General features: G+C 40.3%; 1 protein-coding gene across 4 annotated transcripts in view; it reads right to left on the bottom strand.

Annotated features, from left to right (window-relative positions):
- Positions 1-16,319, bottom strand: part of PIK3CB (phosphatidylinositol-4,5-bisphosphate 3-kinase catalytic subunit beta) — an 86,125-nt gene that overhangs the window by 20,816 nt on the left and 48,990 nt on the right. For all 4 annotated transcript variants that reach the window (XM_035132808.3, XM_088670814.1, XM_035132809.3 and 1 more), the window contains 9 exons: positions 13,845-13,975; positions 12,571-12,624; positions 11,314-11,502; positions 9,168-9,289; positions 6,776-6,919; positions 5,810-5,909; positions 3,463-3,641; positions 2,250-2,359; positions 1,701-1,779 (listed from right to left, as the gene is read on the bottom strand). In XM_035132808.3, coding sequence (XP_034988699.1) covers positions 1,701-1,779; positions 2,250-2,359; positions 3,463-3,641; positions 5,810-5,909; positions 6,776-6,919; positions 9,168-9,289; positions 11,314-11,502; positions 12,571-12,624; positions 13,845-13,975 — 1,108 coding nt within the window. The remainder of the gene's footprint in view (positions 1-1,700; positions 1,780-2,249; positions 2,360-3,462; positions 3,642-5,809; positions 5,910-6,775; positions 6,920-9,167; positions 9,290-11,313; positions 11,503-12,570; positions 12,625-13,844; positions 13,976-16,319) is intronic.

A 16,319-nucleotide genomic window follows, 5' to 3' on the forward strand; every position in this document is an offset into this window, starting at 1 on the left:
CCTTTCTGAAAGTTGCAGGGCTCTTTCCCAAAGCTCATATATTGGGTTCTTTATGTGTGTGTTTTTAATGTTAATTTGATTAGTTTGGGTTTTATGTTTTAAAACAGAATGCAACTATTTTAGTAAGTAAAATAAAACTGTGATTTGGAGAGGGAAGTGACTGCAGGTGGAAAAAGTGGAAACCACCAAATTTCAAGAGCAGGATTCAAGATGTGCACACACATTTTGTTTAAACTTTTGTATGTAATCTGACATTTACTTATTTAGTTAGTTTATTTAGATGAATCTTAAGGAAATCAGCCCTGAGTGCTCCCTGGAAGGACAGATCGTGAAGCTGAGGCTCCAATACTTTGGCCACGTCATGAGAAGAGAAGAATCCTTGGAAAAGACCCTGATGTTGGGAAAGATTGAGGGCACTAGGAGAAGGGGACGACAGAGGACAAGATGGTTGGACAGTGTTCTCGAAGCTACCAACATGAGTTTGACCAAACTGCGGGAGGCAGTGGAAGACAGGAGTGCCTGGCGTGCTATGGTCCATGGGGTCACGAAGAGTCGAACACAACTAAACGACTAAACAACAACAACAAAAGGTGAATCAAGTTGACTTGTATTTGCAGTTGCTCCATTTATCAGGGTTAGCATCTTCCCCCATTTTGTTGCTAAGTGTGCTTTTTTTTTTTGCAACTGTGGCCCAGCTCTCACTTACAGAGATCCTGGAGAGGTCTAGAACTTGTTACTGTGCAGAGAGATGTACTGCCTCCTAGATATCTTTGCTAGCGATTGAATTTTGCTAGCGATTGAATATTACACAAAAAATTGTAGAAGGCAAGAACTCTGGCCACGAAAGTAAAATTGTGTTGGACTAATAGTTCGAATGATTCAAAATATTTAACACCAGTAAAATTATCCAAGATGTATTGGACAAGTAGTAGAGTATGCTGGAAATGTAAAGAGAAAGATGGACAAAATTTTGTCATATGTGGTGGTCATGTGAGATAGTGAAAAGATTTTGGGAAAACTTATATAATGAGTTGAAAAAATGTTTAAATATACTTTCACCAAAAAACCCGAGGCATTTTTGTTGGGACTAATGGGAGACGAGATTGCTAAGGGGGACCAGAGACTCTTTATGTATGCCACAACTGCGGCGAGAACTTTATTAGCCCAAAAATGGAAAACACAAGAGGTTCCAACTATTGAGGAGTGGCAGACAAAAATGATGGACTATGCTGAACTGGCAAAGTTGACTTGTGCGATCCGAAATCAGGGAGAGACAAAGTTCCAGAGAAAGTGGAGTAAATTTACTGACTATATTGAGAAAAACTGTACAATCATAAAGACACTTGCAGGACTAAAATAAATCCTACGAACTGAGATCAAAGTTATAAGGAACTGCGAGATAAGCCTAAAAGAACAAAGCTCATGAGAGCAAAAAAGAGATGAGATGAAAAGGTTATGATGAGGATAATTGGTTTAATTGTTGTGTGTGTTTGTATGATGTTTTGTTTTGTTTTTTGTAATGTGTAATTGGAAAATGAATAAAAATTACCTTAAAAAAATAAAAATGAATAATATAAAAAGTGCAGTCATCTTTGCCATTTGTATGTAGTGCCCAACATGTTCATAGTCTAATTATACATCTCTAAAAAGCAAGAGCTTGGCAAGAACACAGAAAATCTAGTAACTGCAGGCACTCTCACCGAAGATCTAGACCAGCCTCTTTCCAAAGTAAATCCATCAGGCGTAACATCTGAAGTGTTAACATGTCTTGCCGTAGATCTGCAAAATAGGAAGGCATGATTTTATCAAATAGCTGCCACTAAGACATTTGAATTAAAGACCAACAGTGTTATGTGGATTGCAACGAACACAAATTAATTCAAGGAAATTTGTTCAAACCTCTACTTCAGGGATGGAGAACCTTTGGCTTCTGGATGTTACATCAGCCACACCCACCATGGTTAATGGTGAAGAATAATGGGAGCTATATGATGGAAGCTGTAGTCCAGAAATATCTAGAAAGCCACAAGTCCCCCGCCCCCTGCCTTAATTACAGTGGTGAAGTTAAATGGAGCCATGAATAAACCCTCTTCTTCCCACACTGCATTGTGGTACAAACAGCACCAAAACGATAGAATTTATCCAGTGCTCTTAACAAAACTAAGGGATTGCAGTGTCAAAATTATGTGGTAACAGTAGCACAATTATGATAATAGCAGTAAAGGGGGGGAGCTGTTTTGTTTACTCACCATCTCCATTTTTAAAGATGATCCCTACCAGATCGCCACCAAACACTTTGTTGTTGTATACAATCCATAAGGGCTTCATTTTAGAGTCCATGTATTTACATTTCTCCACACTAGGCCAAAGTGTAATAAATAATGTTAGTGACTTAAAAAGGGAAATGAACAATCCCCCTAAATGTAGCAGGGTAAAAATAACTCTGAAGGTAACTCAGTAATAGAACACTGCAACTTGGACAAATGCCTTTAAAAACTTTCATTTTGCAGCTACAGTATAAGGTACACTGGCAAGTTGGCATGCTATGTTACATATATAGGGTATATGGGGACTCAACTAACCTGCTCCACTAGTGGAAGCCAGCACAAGGGCTCCTGCTATCATCCCCCACTTTCTCAAATCAAGTCTAGAGGGCTGGGAGAACCCCCAGAATGGCATGTCGGGGAGGAGACATGAGTTTGTTCCGTCACGCAAGCAGAAAAGCTTGCATGTATGGAATAACCTCCTTAGTGATAAATTGAATTCCACACTGAAACCCATAGATCTTGGATCTCTATCTGGCAGCTACCAAGGCAAGAAAATAAGTGTCCATATTAACTTAAAAAACGTATTTCATTTTTTACACACACATATTCTCCCTATCTGGATTAGGGTCTGAAAGCCCAAGGAAAAGTGTGGGTGTGAAAGAAAATGTGTGACATTGCAGAACGCAGAGAACATCTGTCAAGGCATCAGCCTTAGCTTCGTATTTTCAGGCTTGGTGGAGCTTGTGCCAACATGAGATAGCCTTAAACTGGTAGGTTTTCTGATAGTTTAATATATCTTTGGTCAGTCACTGATTGCTGACATGATGATTCAAGATGATTCAAGATATTGTAATAATAATAATTTATTATTTATACCCCGCCCATCTGGTTGGGTTTCCCCAGCCACTCTGGGCAGCTTCCAAGAAATATTGGAAGAACACGTTTTAAGTATGAAAGGTCAATCACAAAAATCTTTAGTCCAAACCAAAACAGGCATCTTAACCTTAGGAAGCCAGAGATTTGCTTACATAGCCAGGTCAAAGCAGGAGGGAGTTGTCAGCCACATGCCGGCTTGTGTGCCAACGCTTCTGCTGAGCAATGCAGCCAACAGAAGTCAAAGAGCAAGAGCCTTCTGCCTGTCTGCTTCCACCTAAGAGCTACAGCGTACATAAAAGCAAGAGACCACTTCACTTACTACAGTTCTGAAAGCAAAACGGAAGGATTCAGAGGGGACTGGAGATTGGAAAGGGCTTCTTTGTAGGTCCTTTGTTTTAAACAGGTGTGCATTGCATCTTTTCCTTTGGCTCTGCTTTGCTTCACAGCGTTCAGTTTTATTATACTATTCAAAGTCTTCATCTTATTCAATGCTTCAACCTGAAATAAATTTGCAAAATAGATTTTAATTTCTAAATCTCTGTAAGGTCAAAGTCTAAGTCAATCGAAATGGAAGGGATTGATCTTGCAGAAAACACTGCATTATCTGACTGTCACCCTCGATTCTGACTGGGCAGCAATGACATCGAAAGGACGCCCATCATCTGCATTGCCCATCTGGAACAAAGTTAGCACCCTGGGATATAGCTGTGAAAAAGCAGCTTCCACACAGATGCTTTTTTTAATGTGAAAAGGATCCTTAACTACCTAGATCCGAAAAAAGCTTAATGTTTCTGTCATCTCGTGTGTCAGGGTCACCAGAAAAATATTTTGCTCATTCCATTTATTCAGATGCATGCCTGATTGTTTCAATGTGATCACAAGACTCCCCAACCTTAGCTATTTCTCTCTGCCCTTGTGCCTTCAAAACCCAGATGAAAGCTTACGTGCTAAATCCAAGCCAAAATAGAGGCTCTGTTTTTGGCAAACGTCGGTCACAAACACAGATCCCACTGCAACTTCTGCTTTGCCGTTTCTCCCAATTATCTTCAACTGTTATCTGCTTACTGTTGGGAGTTTCTAGGAGGAAGCAGTGGGACGCCTTGAAAATAATTAAGTGTTAACACTGCAAAAGTGTTGTGCACCTCTCTGCAGCTCCAACATAGATAAATTCCCCTATTATTAAGCGAACTAAGTTTGGGATAGGAGGCTGCGTAGGTTTCTCCCCACCAGCACTGATTCACTTTCAAATTTACAGTTGTTTCTTTGCTGTAAAAATTACCTTAATGCATCAGGCACAGTTTAAGGGCTGGAACTTTCTTACAGATAAGCTGATTTATGCCTGGCAGGATGCTGTGGAAGCTGTATGGAGTTTGATTACAGAAGAGAGGCAGTGGAGACCTGTCAGGTCAGCCATCTGTCAAAACCCAAAGCTCCCTAATTTCCACAATTCCAGGAGCTGTGCAAACATCAGCAACAAGGGAACAAAATGCAACCTGTGCTGTACAAACAGGAACTTTTTGAAGTATTTCTACTTTGTATTTCTTCCGTGTTTGCACAGTTGGGATTTTTTTTCGCCCATTCTTTGATTGCACTGACATGCACTTCCTCCTCTAAAGTGCACAGAAATGTCACAGTCCCAAAGCCTATCATTGCTGAAATGTGCTTAAGACTCCCATTCCCTTTTAGTTCATTCAAACACATTTGTAAGAAAGAAAACATTTTCAGTACTCCAAAGCTAAATGGTTTTCTTTAAAAAAAAAATTCCTTCAGTAGCACCTTAAAGACCAACTAAGTTTTTATTTTGGTATGAGCTTTCGTGTGCATGCACACTTCTTCAGATACAGTGAAATGGAAGTTTCCAGGCACTTATGTAGAGAAGGGGTGGGGAGGGGTGGGGATGGGGAGGGGGGATCAATCAGAAGGGTGGTGGAAATGGGTGATTGACTGACTGATAGCTGTTGATGACCGCAAACGACTGCAAATGGTTTTGCATGAAAAAGCAAGGGTTGAGATGGTTTTCTTTTGCAATGCAGATTCCATTAGAGCTGCTGAATTCAAGTAACTGTGGTTGCACAGGGAAAAACCACACACATCTAAAATTTTGCCAACCTACAAATCAACTATAAATAGCACCATTTTCAAAATTATTTCATTAGCAAAGACCAGTGCTTTTTTAAAATTGCATGCATGCAAAGATGCACTGCTATGCTAGGTGGTGTTTAAGCCTAACACAAAAGGGCAGAATCAGATTTATCAGATTAACTGCTAAAATTCCAGATTATGTCCAGGACACCTGCTTATACATCATAGTACCCATCTATCCTCTCTCTATCATCTCATTCCTATTCACAGGCAGCATTTGCATGTCTCAGTAAACCATTGTTAATGGTTTACCATGAACATGGAGATGGCTCCTCTCCTAGGATGAGCAGACACAACAAACCATAATCCCTGGTCTTAGTGTTATGCCCTGAAACCACAATATTAAGCCATACTTTGTTCTTGGCTTCATATCATGGTTTGTCTGAGCCAGGATAGGGGAACAGTGAAGTGGGAGCATTCTCCATGTACATAATAAACTGTTTCTGCGATGTGCGATGTGCAACCTGGACCATCACCGCATCTCCAGGAGTGACTTAAAGGTAAGGATTTAAAATAAGCAATACCTGTCTGGAAAGTACTTTCATGTGAGCAATGCTTCCACGGCAGTAAGCTTCAAGTATCACACCAAACTGCACTGAAATGGCAGGTATGTGCACTTCTGATCTACAAGATAAAAAAAACAAAAACCTCCATGTACAAATACATCTCTCACAGTCATTCTACATAATTAGGGAGTTGTATGAGGGATGTAACAATATCACGTCAGTGTTTTAAAAATAAAGAAATTTAAAGTCAGGTGGGCATGTACCCTTTCATTTGGGGTAGCATGGTACAACTGTGACCTCAACTCCTTTGCAAAACAGCTGTCTATCCCATGCTCCAAGTTAAGCATTCTGAACTCTCAAATCATACCTTGCTAAAAGGAATAAAAATGAGTGGACATGAGTCTTGTCATGAAGTCAGTCAAAAATACAGGAAACAGTGTGGGAGTCAAAGATTTTGGCAGGCACCTTCCTATATGGGAGGGTTTCCCCTGACTTCTACATTGTTAGCTTATTTAGCAATCTTCTACATTGTTAGCTTATTTTGTAGTAGGAGAAATGCATGCTGTAGCCTTGCTGGAGAGATGGGTTTCTGATGGGTTACAGTGCCGCAGCAGCATCTACCATCTTTCTGAAGTCCTTCCTCACTGCTGTTCAACGTGGCAGTGAGATGACTGGGGAAGAGCATAGCTGGAAGGGAAATCTCAAGCACTCTCCCTCTGGGCATGGCAGACTGTATCCTTCTCCCTAATAGCGCCTCTTATTTTACATAGACAGGCTACGACTGTTTCTTCTTTGAAGGCAGAGAAACTGTCTCAGAACAGGAGATTCTTCATTTTCCAGTTTTTCTGACAGAACATATAAATGAAGGGAGGATGCGACTAGTCTCAAGGACACCAAAATCATGGTATCAGTAAATTGCTTCAGGATTTCTGTGGAAGAGAGATAATTTATATGTGTGCATGTTAATAGGTGAGCAAGCCTTACCTCAAATGCCAAAACAGCACCTGTCCTATCCTCCTATTTGCCAGAGCTTTCTCTAGCAGGAACCTGGAGAGAGCACAGTCGAGAAAAGGTTCATATTTCAATACTTGCACAAGCTGCAGAAGATACTGAGAAAGTTCTTCATCACTGGAAAAAGATAAAGAAAACCCAAGAAACTAGCTTAGTAGTGGGAAGATGCATTAAATGAACAGGAGGGAAATTCTCAACATGAAATGCATCACTTTAGAAACATGTTCATGATATATAAAGCAAAGGGATGATGTGCAATGAATAAAAGCAAAGGATAGGAACCAGAAGGATTTCAACAGCAGCAACATTTATTACCATTTATCATGGGCGTACCCAGCATGGGGCAGGGGGGCAGCTGCCCTCCCCTAGAAGCAGGGCAGCTGGAGAGGACAGGCAGGGGTGCTGCCTGCTGTGCTCCACCTCAGCCTGCTTGGCTGAAGCGAAACGGCAGTGGCAGCAAAGCTGCCTCCGTCAAAAAAAACCTGGACTTGGACCTGGGCTAACTTCAGCCCACACTCCTTCAAGTCACAGCGAGCACAGCACAGAAAGTGCTGCCCCACAATGCTCCGCGGCACCTCATTTGCATACATGAAGTGCTGTGGAGCATTGTGGGGCAGCACTTTCTGTGCTGTGCTCACTGTGACTTGAAAGAGTGTGGGCTGAAGTTAGCCCAGATCCAGGTTTCCTTCGACGGAGGCAGCTTTGCTGCTGCTGCATCTTTTTAGTCACTGCTGCCATTAAAGGAGCGGGCGAGGCAGGAGTGCAAGTGCGGGTGGCTCCATGCAAACGGCCCCCTTTTCTCTGGGGTGTGTGCATGTTGACCATGCCTCCTGGGGGGATCCTGGCCACGTCATTGCCAGCTAGTCAATCGGGTGGCTGGGGGGCATGGCTGGTGTGCCCCCCCAGCTTTGATCCTGGGTACGCCCATGATAGCAGATATCTCTGATAGATGTACAAAGTATTCAATATCGGTCATATGAATTTGTCTTAAAGATCATCAGGCAAGTTCAGTAACTGCTTTTTGGCTCTCCTGTGCTTACCACATCTTTTTTTTTTAATTAAAAAAAGCTGGTTTGCAGCTGTTTGGGTTTGAAATGAAATTTGAAGTAATGGGTTTTTGTTTTTGTTTTAACCTAAGGAGGAAACATTATTCATTCATTTATTTGTGAAAAAGAATAACTATTACAGGTGACAAAATAAAACACTGCTGAACTACCAAATAGTTCACTGTAATTTAAGGGTTTCTTCTCATCTACTTACAGCCCAACCAAAAAATAATAATAATGTCCAAACAAATTAACATGTTGTACAGTGACTAAAACTGCTCTCCTGAAAAGTATGTCAAACGAAAAGTCACCCCCCCCAAAAAAAAATCACATAGGCATTCAAATATTTGATCACATCAAGGAGTTAATAATGAATATACCTAGAATGAATTCAAAGAAAACTAAGAACAACTCTATCAGATGTACTGGTTTATTACACAAGTCTAGACCAGCCTGACAGAGCAAATCACCTTGTTTACATTTTACTGAAGTCAAAATATGTTGTTAACAATTTAGCCTTGAAAATAATACAAAAATGCTGTACATCACATCCAGTACTCTTGAGAAGTCAAGGAAAATAGGAGCATAGCAGCATTGCAACTGATAATAACCCATTTCTTTCCTGGAGCAAAAATGGCATTAAGCCCATGAATATTTGAAGTAGATAATTAAAAAACAACAACTGAGAAGCTTCTTGAAAATACAGAGTTTTTACATCCACGAGCAAATTGGATGTACGCATGGCAAACTTGAGCATGCTTACTCAAAAGTACATTTCACGATTTTCAGTGAAGCTTATTCCCAGATGTTTGGATAGGACTGTAAACAGAGGACATAAGTGACATACATAGGTATGGAGGGAAAATGGATTCAATTCACATTTAAAGATGAACCTACCAAATCCACACTTTCTGAAACAATGCACAAACTGAAGCTTTGTCCTCCTTCAAAATCTGCACTTCTCTGAGTTTTGCAAAGCAGTTCTCCAGTTAAGTAATGTGTGAAAGCATTGTATTCTAGGCAAACCTTTAAAAACCCATCAGCTTTCCTTAAGGCTTTTGACCCAGATACCAAAGGAAGCCTTCTTCTGTCTCAACTGGACAACACTTCCCAAAGGAGGACCACCCACTCCAGTTCCACTGATACGATCAGTAAACTGGGATCGCAGCCTAGCCCACAGCTGGACACTGAAGAGGCTGCCTGCTCCTTAATTTGTAGGATTTATTTCATGCAGGGTGAAAGTCACTGAGTCTTTTCATTGTTGTTGCATTTTAATTCTATGAGTCAGTTGTTGAAATAAAACTTGCCAGCAAACTCACCTCATCTGCCTTAAACAGCCCACTGCGTATTCTCTTACATATTGATCTGGATAATTGAAATCCAATAACTCTAATGCTTCTCTGGGAGGCAGCTTGGACCATATCTGGAGAAGAGCCTGAAGCTGTTAAGGAAAATAAACACACACATAACTAAGCAAGGCTAAATAGATACATGTTTAAGAATATTCATAGGCAGATTTCCTGAGGAAGGAAGGTGAACTGTGTTCAACAACTACATAGCATAAATCACAGGTACCCTTCCCCACCTCCACCCCCAACTTTAGAGAACTTTCTGTTTTCATCTAGGTGGAAATGCCTTCCTCCATAATTGGAAAAAAAGGTCTGGGAATAGCTGGCATTGCTTTTCTAGCAGCAGCAGCAGCACAACCACCCACCAGAGGGCAGAACACAACAAGCACAAAGATCCGAGTATGGCTAATGAAGCACCAGAGGAAAAATGGGCGAAGGAGGTGTTTGTGGAGAGGGCAACAAATTGGATGTGGCATCAGATAAAACAATTAGGATTATCTGGAACTCCTTCTATGATGTGTTGGCACTTGACAGAATCATTCATTTAGTAAAGTCGTCTTGACTATGACGGAGGCAGGCAGTTTAGTTCAACCCTGAAGAATTAATTACAGATTCTAGAAAGCCTAGGGTACTGGCTAGTTTTATATGGCAAACTCTCATATGCATCAACCTGCTGTCCACATGTGGAACATGAGGGTCATTGATCCAGGTTATCTGCTTAGGACGAATTAATTGTGGACATTAGGCCTGGCCCAGGTAATACCTGGTTTTCAACATTGTGATGTATCAACACCTAAATACTGTGATATGCTGATATATCATGATGTCTGACTCTGGAATGTATCTCAGCTGTTTCTTCCTTCCCACCTTAGGGGAGTCGGAGGGGTAGGGGGCTTCCTCAAAGGCAGGCAGGCAGGCGGAGCCTGAGAAGCTTCTGTTTAGTGTCAGAAAGATGCTAGTCCTCCTAGATTTCATAAGCGGAGTCAGGAATAGTCACTGCTACTTGTGTGCAATGCTTGTGCATCTTCTAGGACAGGCATCCCCAAACTGCGGCCCTCCAGATGTTTTGGCCTACAACTCCCATGATCCCTAGCTAACAGGACCAGTGGTCGGGGAAGATGGGAATTGTAGTCCAAAACATCTGGAGGGCCGAAGTTTGGGGATACCTGTTCTAGGAAGTGGCACAATTAATATATGTAGGAATACCAGACAGGTGATAAAGGTAAAGGGACCCCTGACCGTTAGGTCCAGTCGCGGACGACTGGAGTTGCGATGCTCATCTAGCTTTACTGGCTGAGGGAGCCGGCATACAGCTTCCGGGTCATGTGGCCAGCATGACTAAGCCGCTTCTGGCGAACCAAAGCAGTGCACGGAAATGCGGTTTACCTTCCCGCCGGAGTGGTACCTATTTATTTACTTGCACTTTGACGTGCTTTTGAACTGCTAGGTTGGCAGGAGCAGGGACCGAGCAATGGGATTCAAACCACCGACCTTCTGATCGGCAAAAGCCCTAGGCTCTGTGGTTTAACCCACAGCGCCACCCACGTCCCAGGTGATACTAACCCACAAAATGCATGCTTATTTGGAAATACGTATATGGGAAATTAGTATGTGTGTAGTATTTCCATAGGAGCTGGCAAGCCTAAATTGGCAAAATGCAAGATTTAGCGTTAAGAGCAGGGATGGAGAACTTGTAGTCCTCCAGAGTTGGTGGATTGCTACTCTGATCACCCCTGATGGTTGGATCAAGCTGACTTGGGCTGGTGTGAGTTCAGCAATCAGGAAACCCATCCCTGAGTCAGTGCCTTGTTCACATTAGGTTGACCTTATCTATAACAGTAAGTAAACAATCTCTTCTTTTTCAGATCAAGCACTGCTGACAAAGAGGGTGCAGAGAAGTAGCCATGCAAAGTCCACTAAAAACAAAGAAGGATGTTGTGGCACCTTAGAAGATTTAAGAAAAAACCAAGATCCATTTAATGGCAGTTGGTTTCACTGATGAGCAGTTAATGGCAATTAAAATAAAACCTCCCACATTGCTACGCAAATAAAATCGCTCACATTCTGCCCCTGGCATTACTATTATTGCTGCACAGGTATTTCTTTTTCCTCTTACCTGAGCCACATCTTCAAGTTTGTTCCATTTGACAGAGAGCAACAGCTTTGGTAGGGATTGTGGGAAGTTTTCACGACAGTCATACCGTAAAGTCCAAATGAGATCCATTTCATTTTCACACAGCTGAGACAAGGGGTCCCTTTCCATGATCTCCTTTAGCTCAATGTAGAACTTTTTGCCACCACGACCCTTTGGTTAAAGGTTGAGAACCACAGTTTACAAGTTATGTGCATAACATCAAGACTACTGTGCCTGTTTCTATACTGCATGTCCAAATGGCATGAAGCTAGAACAGCATGAACTTTCCTTGCTAGCAACTAAGGTGCATTATACGTATATATTTTAATACTCAACTTTAGCAAGTTCAACACTAGAGGGGGCACTACTGCTATTTCCCTGTTTAATCTGGGAAATACTTCTGCTGAGCCATGCTGGAGGTTTACACTGCACAGGCACTGTAGATGTCTCTAGACCCACACAACGGATGAAAATTGAGCATTTCTAGCAACTTAAATGCTAGTATGCAAATGATGAAAAAGAGCACATGAAGTCAAAACTGAGGAACAAGTCACTAATACTTTAAAGCAGTTTTGCAGGTGATGCTAAAAACTGACTTTTGCATTTCCAACATCTGTTATTGAACTGTAACAACCACCACCAAAAACCTAACATTTAAAAACAACTATACATGCTATTTCTTCCGACTTTCTATTCCACATTAATTAAACATGCGTACAGAAGATGTTTCAGTGAGTTTCAAATGGAGCTACAGTATATATATCATGAGTGGCAAAAATTGTTTATAAAGTCTCTACATTCAAGAGGCTATTAGCATGTGAATTTATTATCTACACTCAAGTTATTCAGATGAAATATTTTGTTGATATAATTAATTCTTATTATTTTACACATTAGTAAGGAATTTGTGCACTATGCTGAATGGCATATTATTTAAGCTATAATTTCACAACATTAAAATTATGGGCTATGACAACCAAGCTGTTCACATTTTTTTAGGATTCCAAATTTGCAATCATTTTAAAATTATGGCCATATTGGCCTTCAGTGGTTTGTAGGGAAATGAACAGGTTTTGTGTGTTTACCCTGACCTTTAAAAATACAATTTTGAAAGTACAGAACAACTTTACTACAGCTTGAAGAGATGCTTTCTGGACAAGCAACAGGAGGGTAATAAAAATACATCTTGTTCTAAGTCTTAAATGGGGGAAGGATAATTGTTTCACCTTTGATACTTACTGCCATACCAGAGCTATCATTATTTCTTGCAATTTCAGCTGCCTTTTCAAGTATCTGCAACAACAAACACCAGACAATGACAATGTTGGAGAACAATGAAATTAAAGATGATCAAACGGTATGATCTCTATAGTTTGAAAAGTCATGTAAGTAAATAAAATATTTATGCTCTTCTTTCCCAATCCCTTTTGCTAAGTGCAGTATATAAATGCATGTACATTATGCCACAATACTCCTACATAAACAAAGTTCATAATTCAACAGGGACTGGATTAGTGCACTGCATCTTCTAACGCACAACAACAGAACTGAAAACAGCCTCATGTACGGAAAGAATTAGCCCAGGAGCACGTAGACTCTGAAACACTATGGTCCCCAAAAGGTCAGATTTATTTTGGCTAGAGTTGTGCACTCTGTGATCGCCCAAGTTTAAAACATATCTCTTACACTTTTCCATTTGGCAGAACTGTAATCAAAAATCATTGGGTTCAACAGCCTTGATACATTTGCAGTAGAAGTAGGAAAATGGACATGGGTCATCAGCTTGGCTCAGATTATACTCTGGTCTCCAAGATGGGTAGGTTTGTTGACTGTTTCTTAAGATGGAGTTATATATCACCCTTGGTTTAAAATTAGCACTAATAGGAGAAGGGTGGTTATGCTGAAACAGTGGAAAGCCCCAAAATGGGGTACTCTGAGGAGGGAGCTAAGCCAGCCCAAGATGTGCTGGATCCTGAGATGCTCTTATAGCTGGTACTGGTTGGCACAAAGCTTGATCACTGCAGCTGCCTGGAGCTGGTACAGGGATCAGGGTTTATCTGCCTGTCCCCCCACCCTGCCACCATGATATGGCTCTGCTGCTCTGCAGAGCCTTGGTGCCAGCAGCAGGGAACTGGGATTGTTCTGTTTGTGAATTACACTTAGTCATAACCAAGGGAAATGTTAGTCAATGACCAACTTCATTCCCATTGATTTTTTTGTGACTAACTTGCAGGGTAATCATATACATTTCTGCTTAGAAGCAGAAGTGTATAGAATTGAATCCTTTGTGAGCAGTGTGTGTATGTGTGCGTGTGCATGTACATGTGCATGTGCGTACATGCAGTTAGCCAAAACGTTTTCCAAGTTTAGTCAACTTTTTGTAGACACATATTCATATGCTTGAGTGTCGTTACAACAGCAAGAGCTGAGGAGCAACTCTGTAAAGTTAGAGAGAATGGATTTAGTATCATGCATGGAGGAAAAGAAAATACAAGAACCCATAACAACCTTACCTTATCAAAGGGAGGGTAATAAATAGGAAATTTGGAATACTCTTGAAATTTGATCTGCAAAGCTGTTGCATTTTCAGTGTATGGATTTGTCTGTACAGTTCCCATTGGATTCAACATTTCTTCAAGTTCATCTAGGCAACCAGAATATACATTTTGTGTTTATGTTTAAAAGCATCCAATCTGTAGCATAGCTAAACTAAATTCAAGTCTGTGTTAAATGTATACTAACAAGGCAGGCAGGCCACATTAGCAGACAAGTTCCCAGAGCCACAGTAAGAGAGACAAATAAAATCATCATCGTCAAGTAAGCAGAGCCCACTTTTCCCCCTATATAATTTTAACTTTAGAGGTTGGGTTTTAAAAGTCACAAGGCAAGCTGGGAGAGGTGGTCAACTTCCACTGATGACTTTCATAGAAATCCAACACACATTCTACCCATCCATGGCTCCCACTCTAAAACGAAGTGCAATAATTTCATCACACTGTGATGCACAGAAGTGTTCTTCTACTCCTGGGCCATTCCCATCTGGGCGTAAGAGATACCTTCTAATTCAATGTTTTCAAATCCCAGAGGTTGGAAAAGTCTACAGTGGTCTATTTCTATTTTAAACCCATAATAAACATGTAGCAGGCTTGCTATAACAGAAGTGAAAAGGACATGAATTAGGCTCCATTCAGGATTATCATTACTGTGTTGGATTTCAAGTTCTGATATCCTGCTTCAGTGGTAGATGCTGGACATGTCATTAGCTTCATATCGAACATGGTGACTGCTGTACAGTCATACCTCATGTTACGTTTGCTCAGGGTGGATTTGATTTAAATCAAACTGATTTTAATCACGATTTTAATCACGATTTAAATCACTAGTCAGTGAGGCTTGATTTAAATCATAGTTTTCTACATAAAGACTAATTCTTGCTGGTATAACTTTAATATGCAAGTAGATGAAGATTTTTAGAATAACAACTTTTCATATTAGTTTTTTATCCCCAGTTTAATAGGATATTCATATTTGGACAACTTTACTGTTGTACTTAGGAAGGAGAAAAATAATCATTACCTTAATATTAACAATTTAAATAGATTTATTCAACTGAAACAATAACATTACAGCATATGTTATTTGCTTAAACAAACATCCATGTTTGTTAACTAATTTGGCTAAACAAAAACAATATATATATATATATATATATATATATATATATATATATATATATATATATATGTATGTAAAGAAACTTAGACTGTCAGCCCAGCCTACACATGAAAAACTTAAATACTGTCCACTCCAAACAATCAGAAAAATATTGTTTCTATTCTATTCACTGAACTTCTTGAAACTTAGCACTGAAGGGGTTGTTTCTGTATTCATAGGTTTGTAGAACAATAGGATTAAGGTCTTTTTCTCAACTCTGTTCATGTTATAACATTTTTGCTGTGAAGAAGAGGCATGTGATCTCTGTTGAGTCAAATTCACTTTTGAGAACTGCAAAAGTAAACCAAGCATTTGTGATAATATCTTGTAGGCAGAGAAACTGCCCAATAAGCTTACAAAAACCTCTGGAAGAGCATGACATTGTGAATGGATTAATGGAATTTATTTACCCCCAAAATTAAACATATACAACCTTATTCTACATAATAAAAAAACTAATCTTTATTTCATGATGGAATAACCGTTGGATGGTAATATATTTTCCTCAAAAAGCATTTTATTTAAAAAAAAATCTGATTTAAATCAAAAAAATCGATTTAAATCAAAAAAATCCGATTTAAATCAAAAAAATCCGATTTTTTTGATTTTTTTAAAAAAATCATTGATTTTTATCCACCCTGCGTTTGCTTCAGGTTACGTGCTTTTGGGTTGCATTCCGTGGGAAACCTGGAAGTACCAGAACAGGTTACTTCTGAGTTTCACCACTTGTGCAGAAGCGCTAAATCATGCTTCGAGCATGTGTAGAAGTGCCAAATCATGCTGGCGCCTGCGTAGATGCAGCGCTTCAGCTTGTGAACACTGCAGGTTGTGGACGTGCCTCCGTCACAGATTACATCCGCAACTCGAGGTTCCACTATAGTTATAAAGCTATTGCCAAATGTATGGTACAACAGGCCTTGCTCCCAGTTAAGTGTATGTGGCAAGTGTAGCCAATGGGGCCCTCCAGATGTTGCTAGATGTGGTTAGGGATGCGGTCCAACATCTGAAGGGCACAGTGCTGGCTACCCTTTCTGTGCAGAAGACTGCAGCCTTCATGGACTTGTGGACCAGTGAGGTTTGGAATAATGTACTGGCAGCTAACTCTTTCCTTTAAACCAAGGAGCACACACAAGTCAATGAAGTGGTTTGGCACTATTTTACCAGGAATTTCTGTTAAAACTTTGATGTGAGGGTGGGGATTACTTTTGGGGCTGGATTTGTTTCTTTTTCTAAAGAGAGAGAAAGCTAGCAATTCCATTCCTGAGATATGATAT

This window comes from Zootoca vivipara, chromosome 5 (genome assembly GCF_965207765.1).
Source record: "Zootoca vivipara chromosome 5, rZooViv2.hap1.1, whole genome shotgun sequence".
NCBI lineage: Eukaryota > Metazoa > Chordata > Lepidosauria > Squamata > Lacertidae > Zootoca > Zootoca vivipara.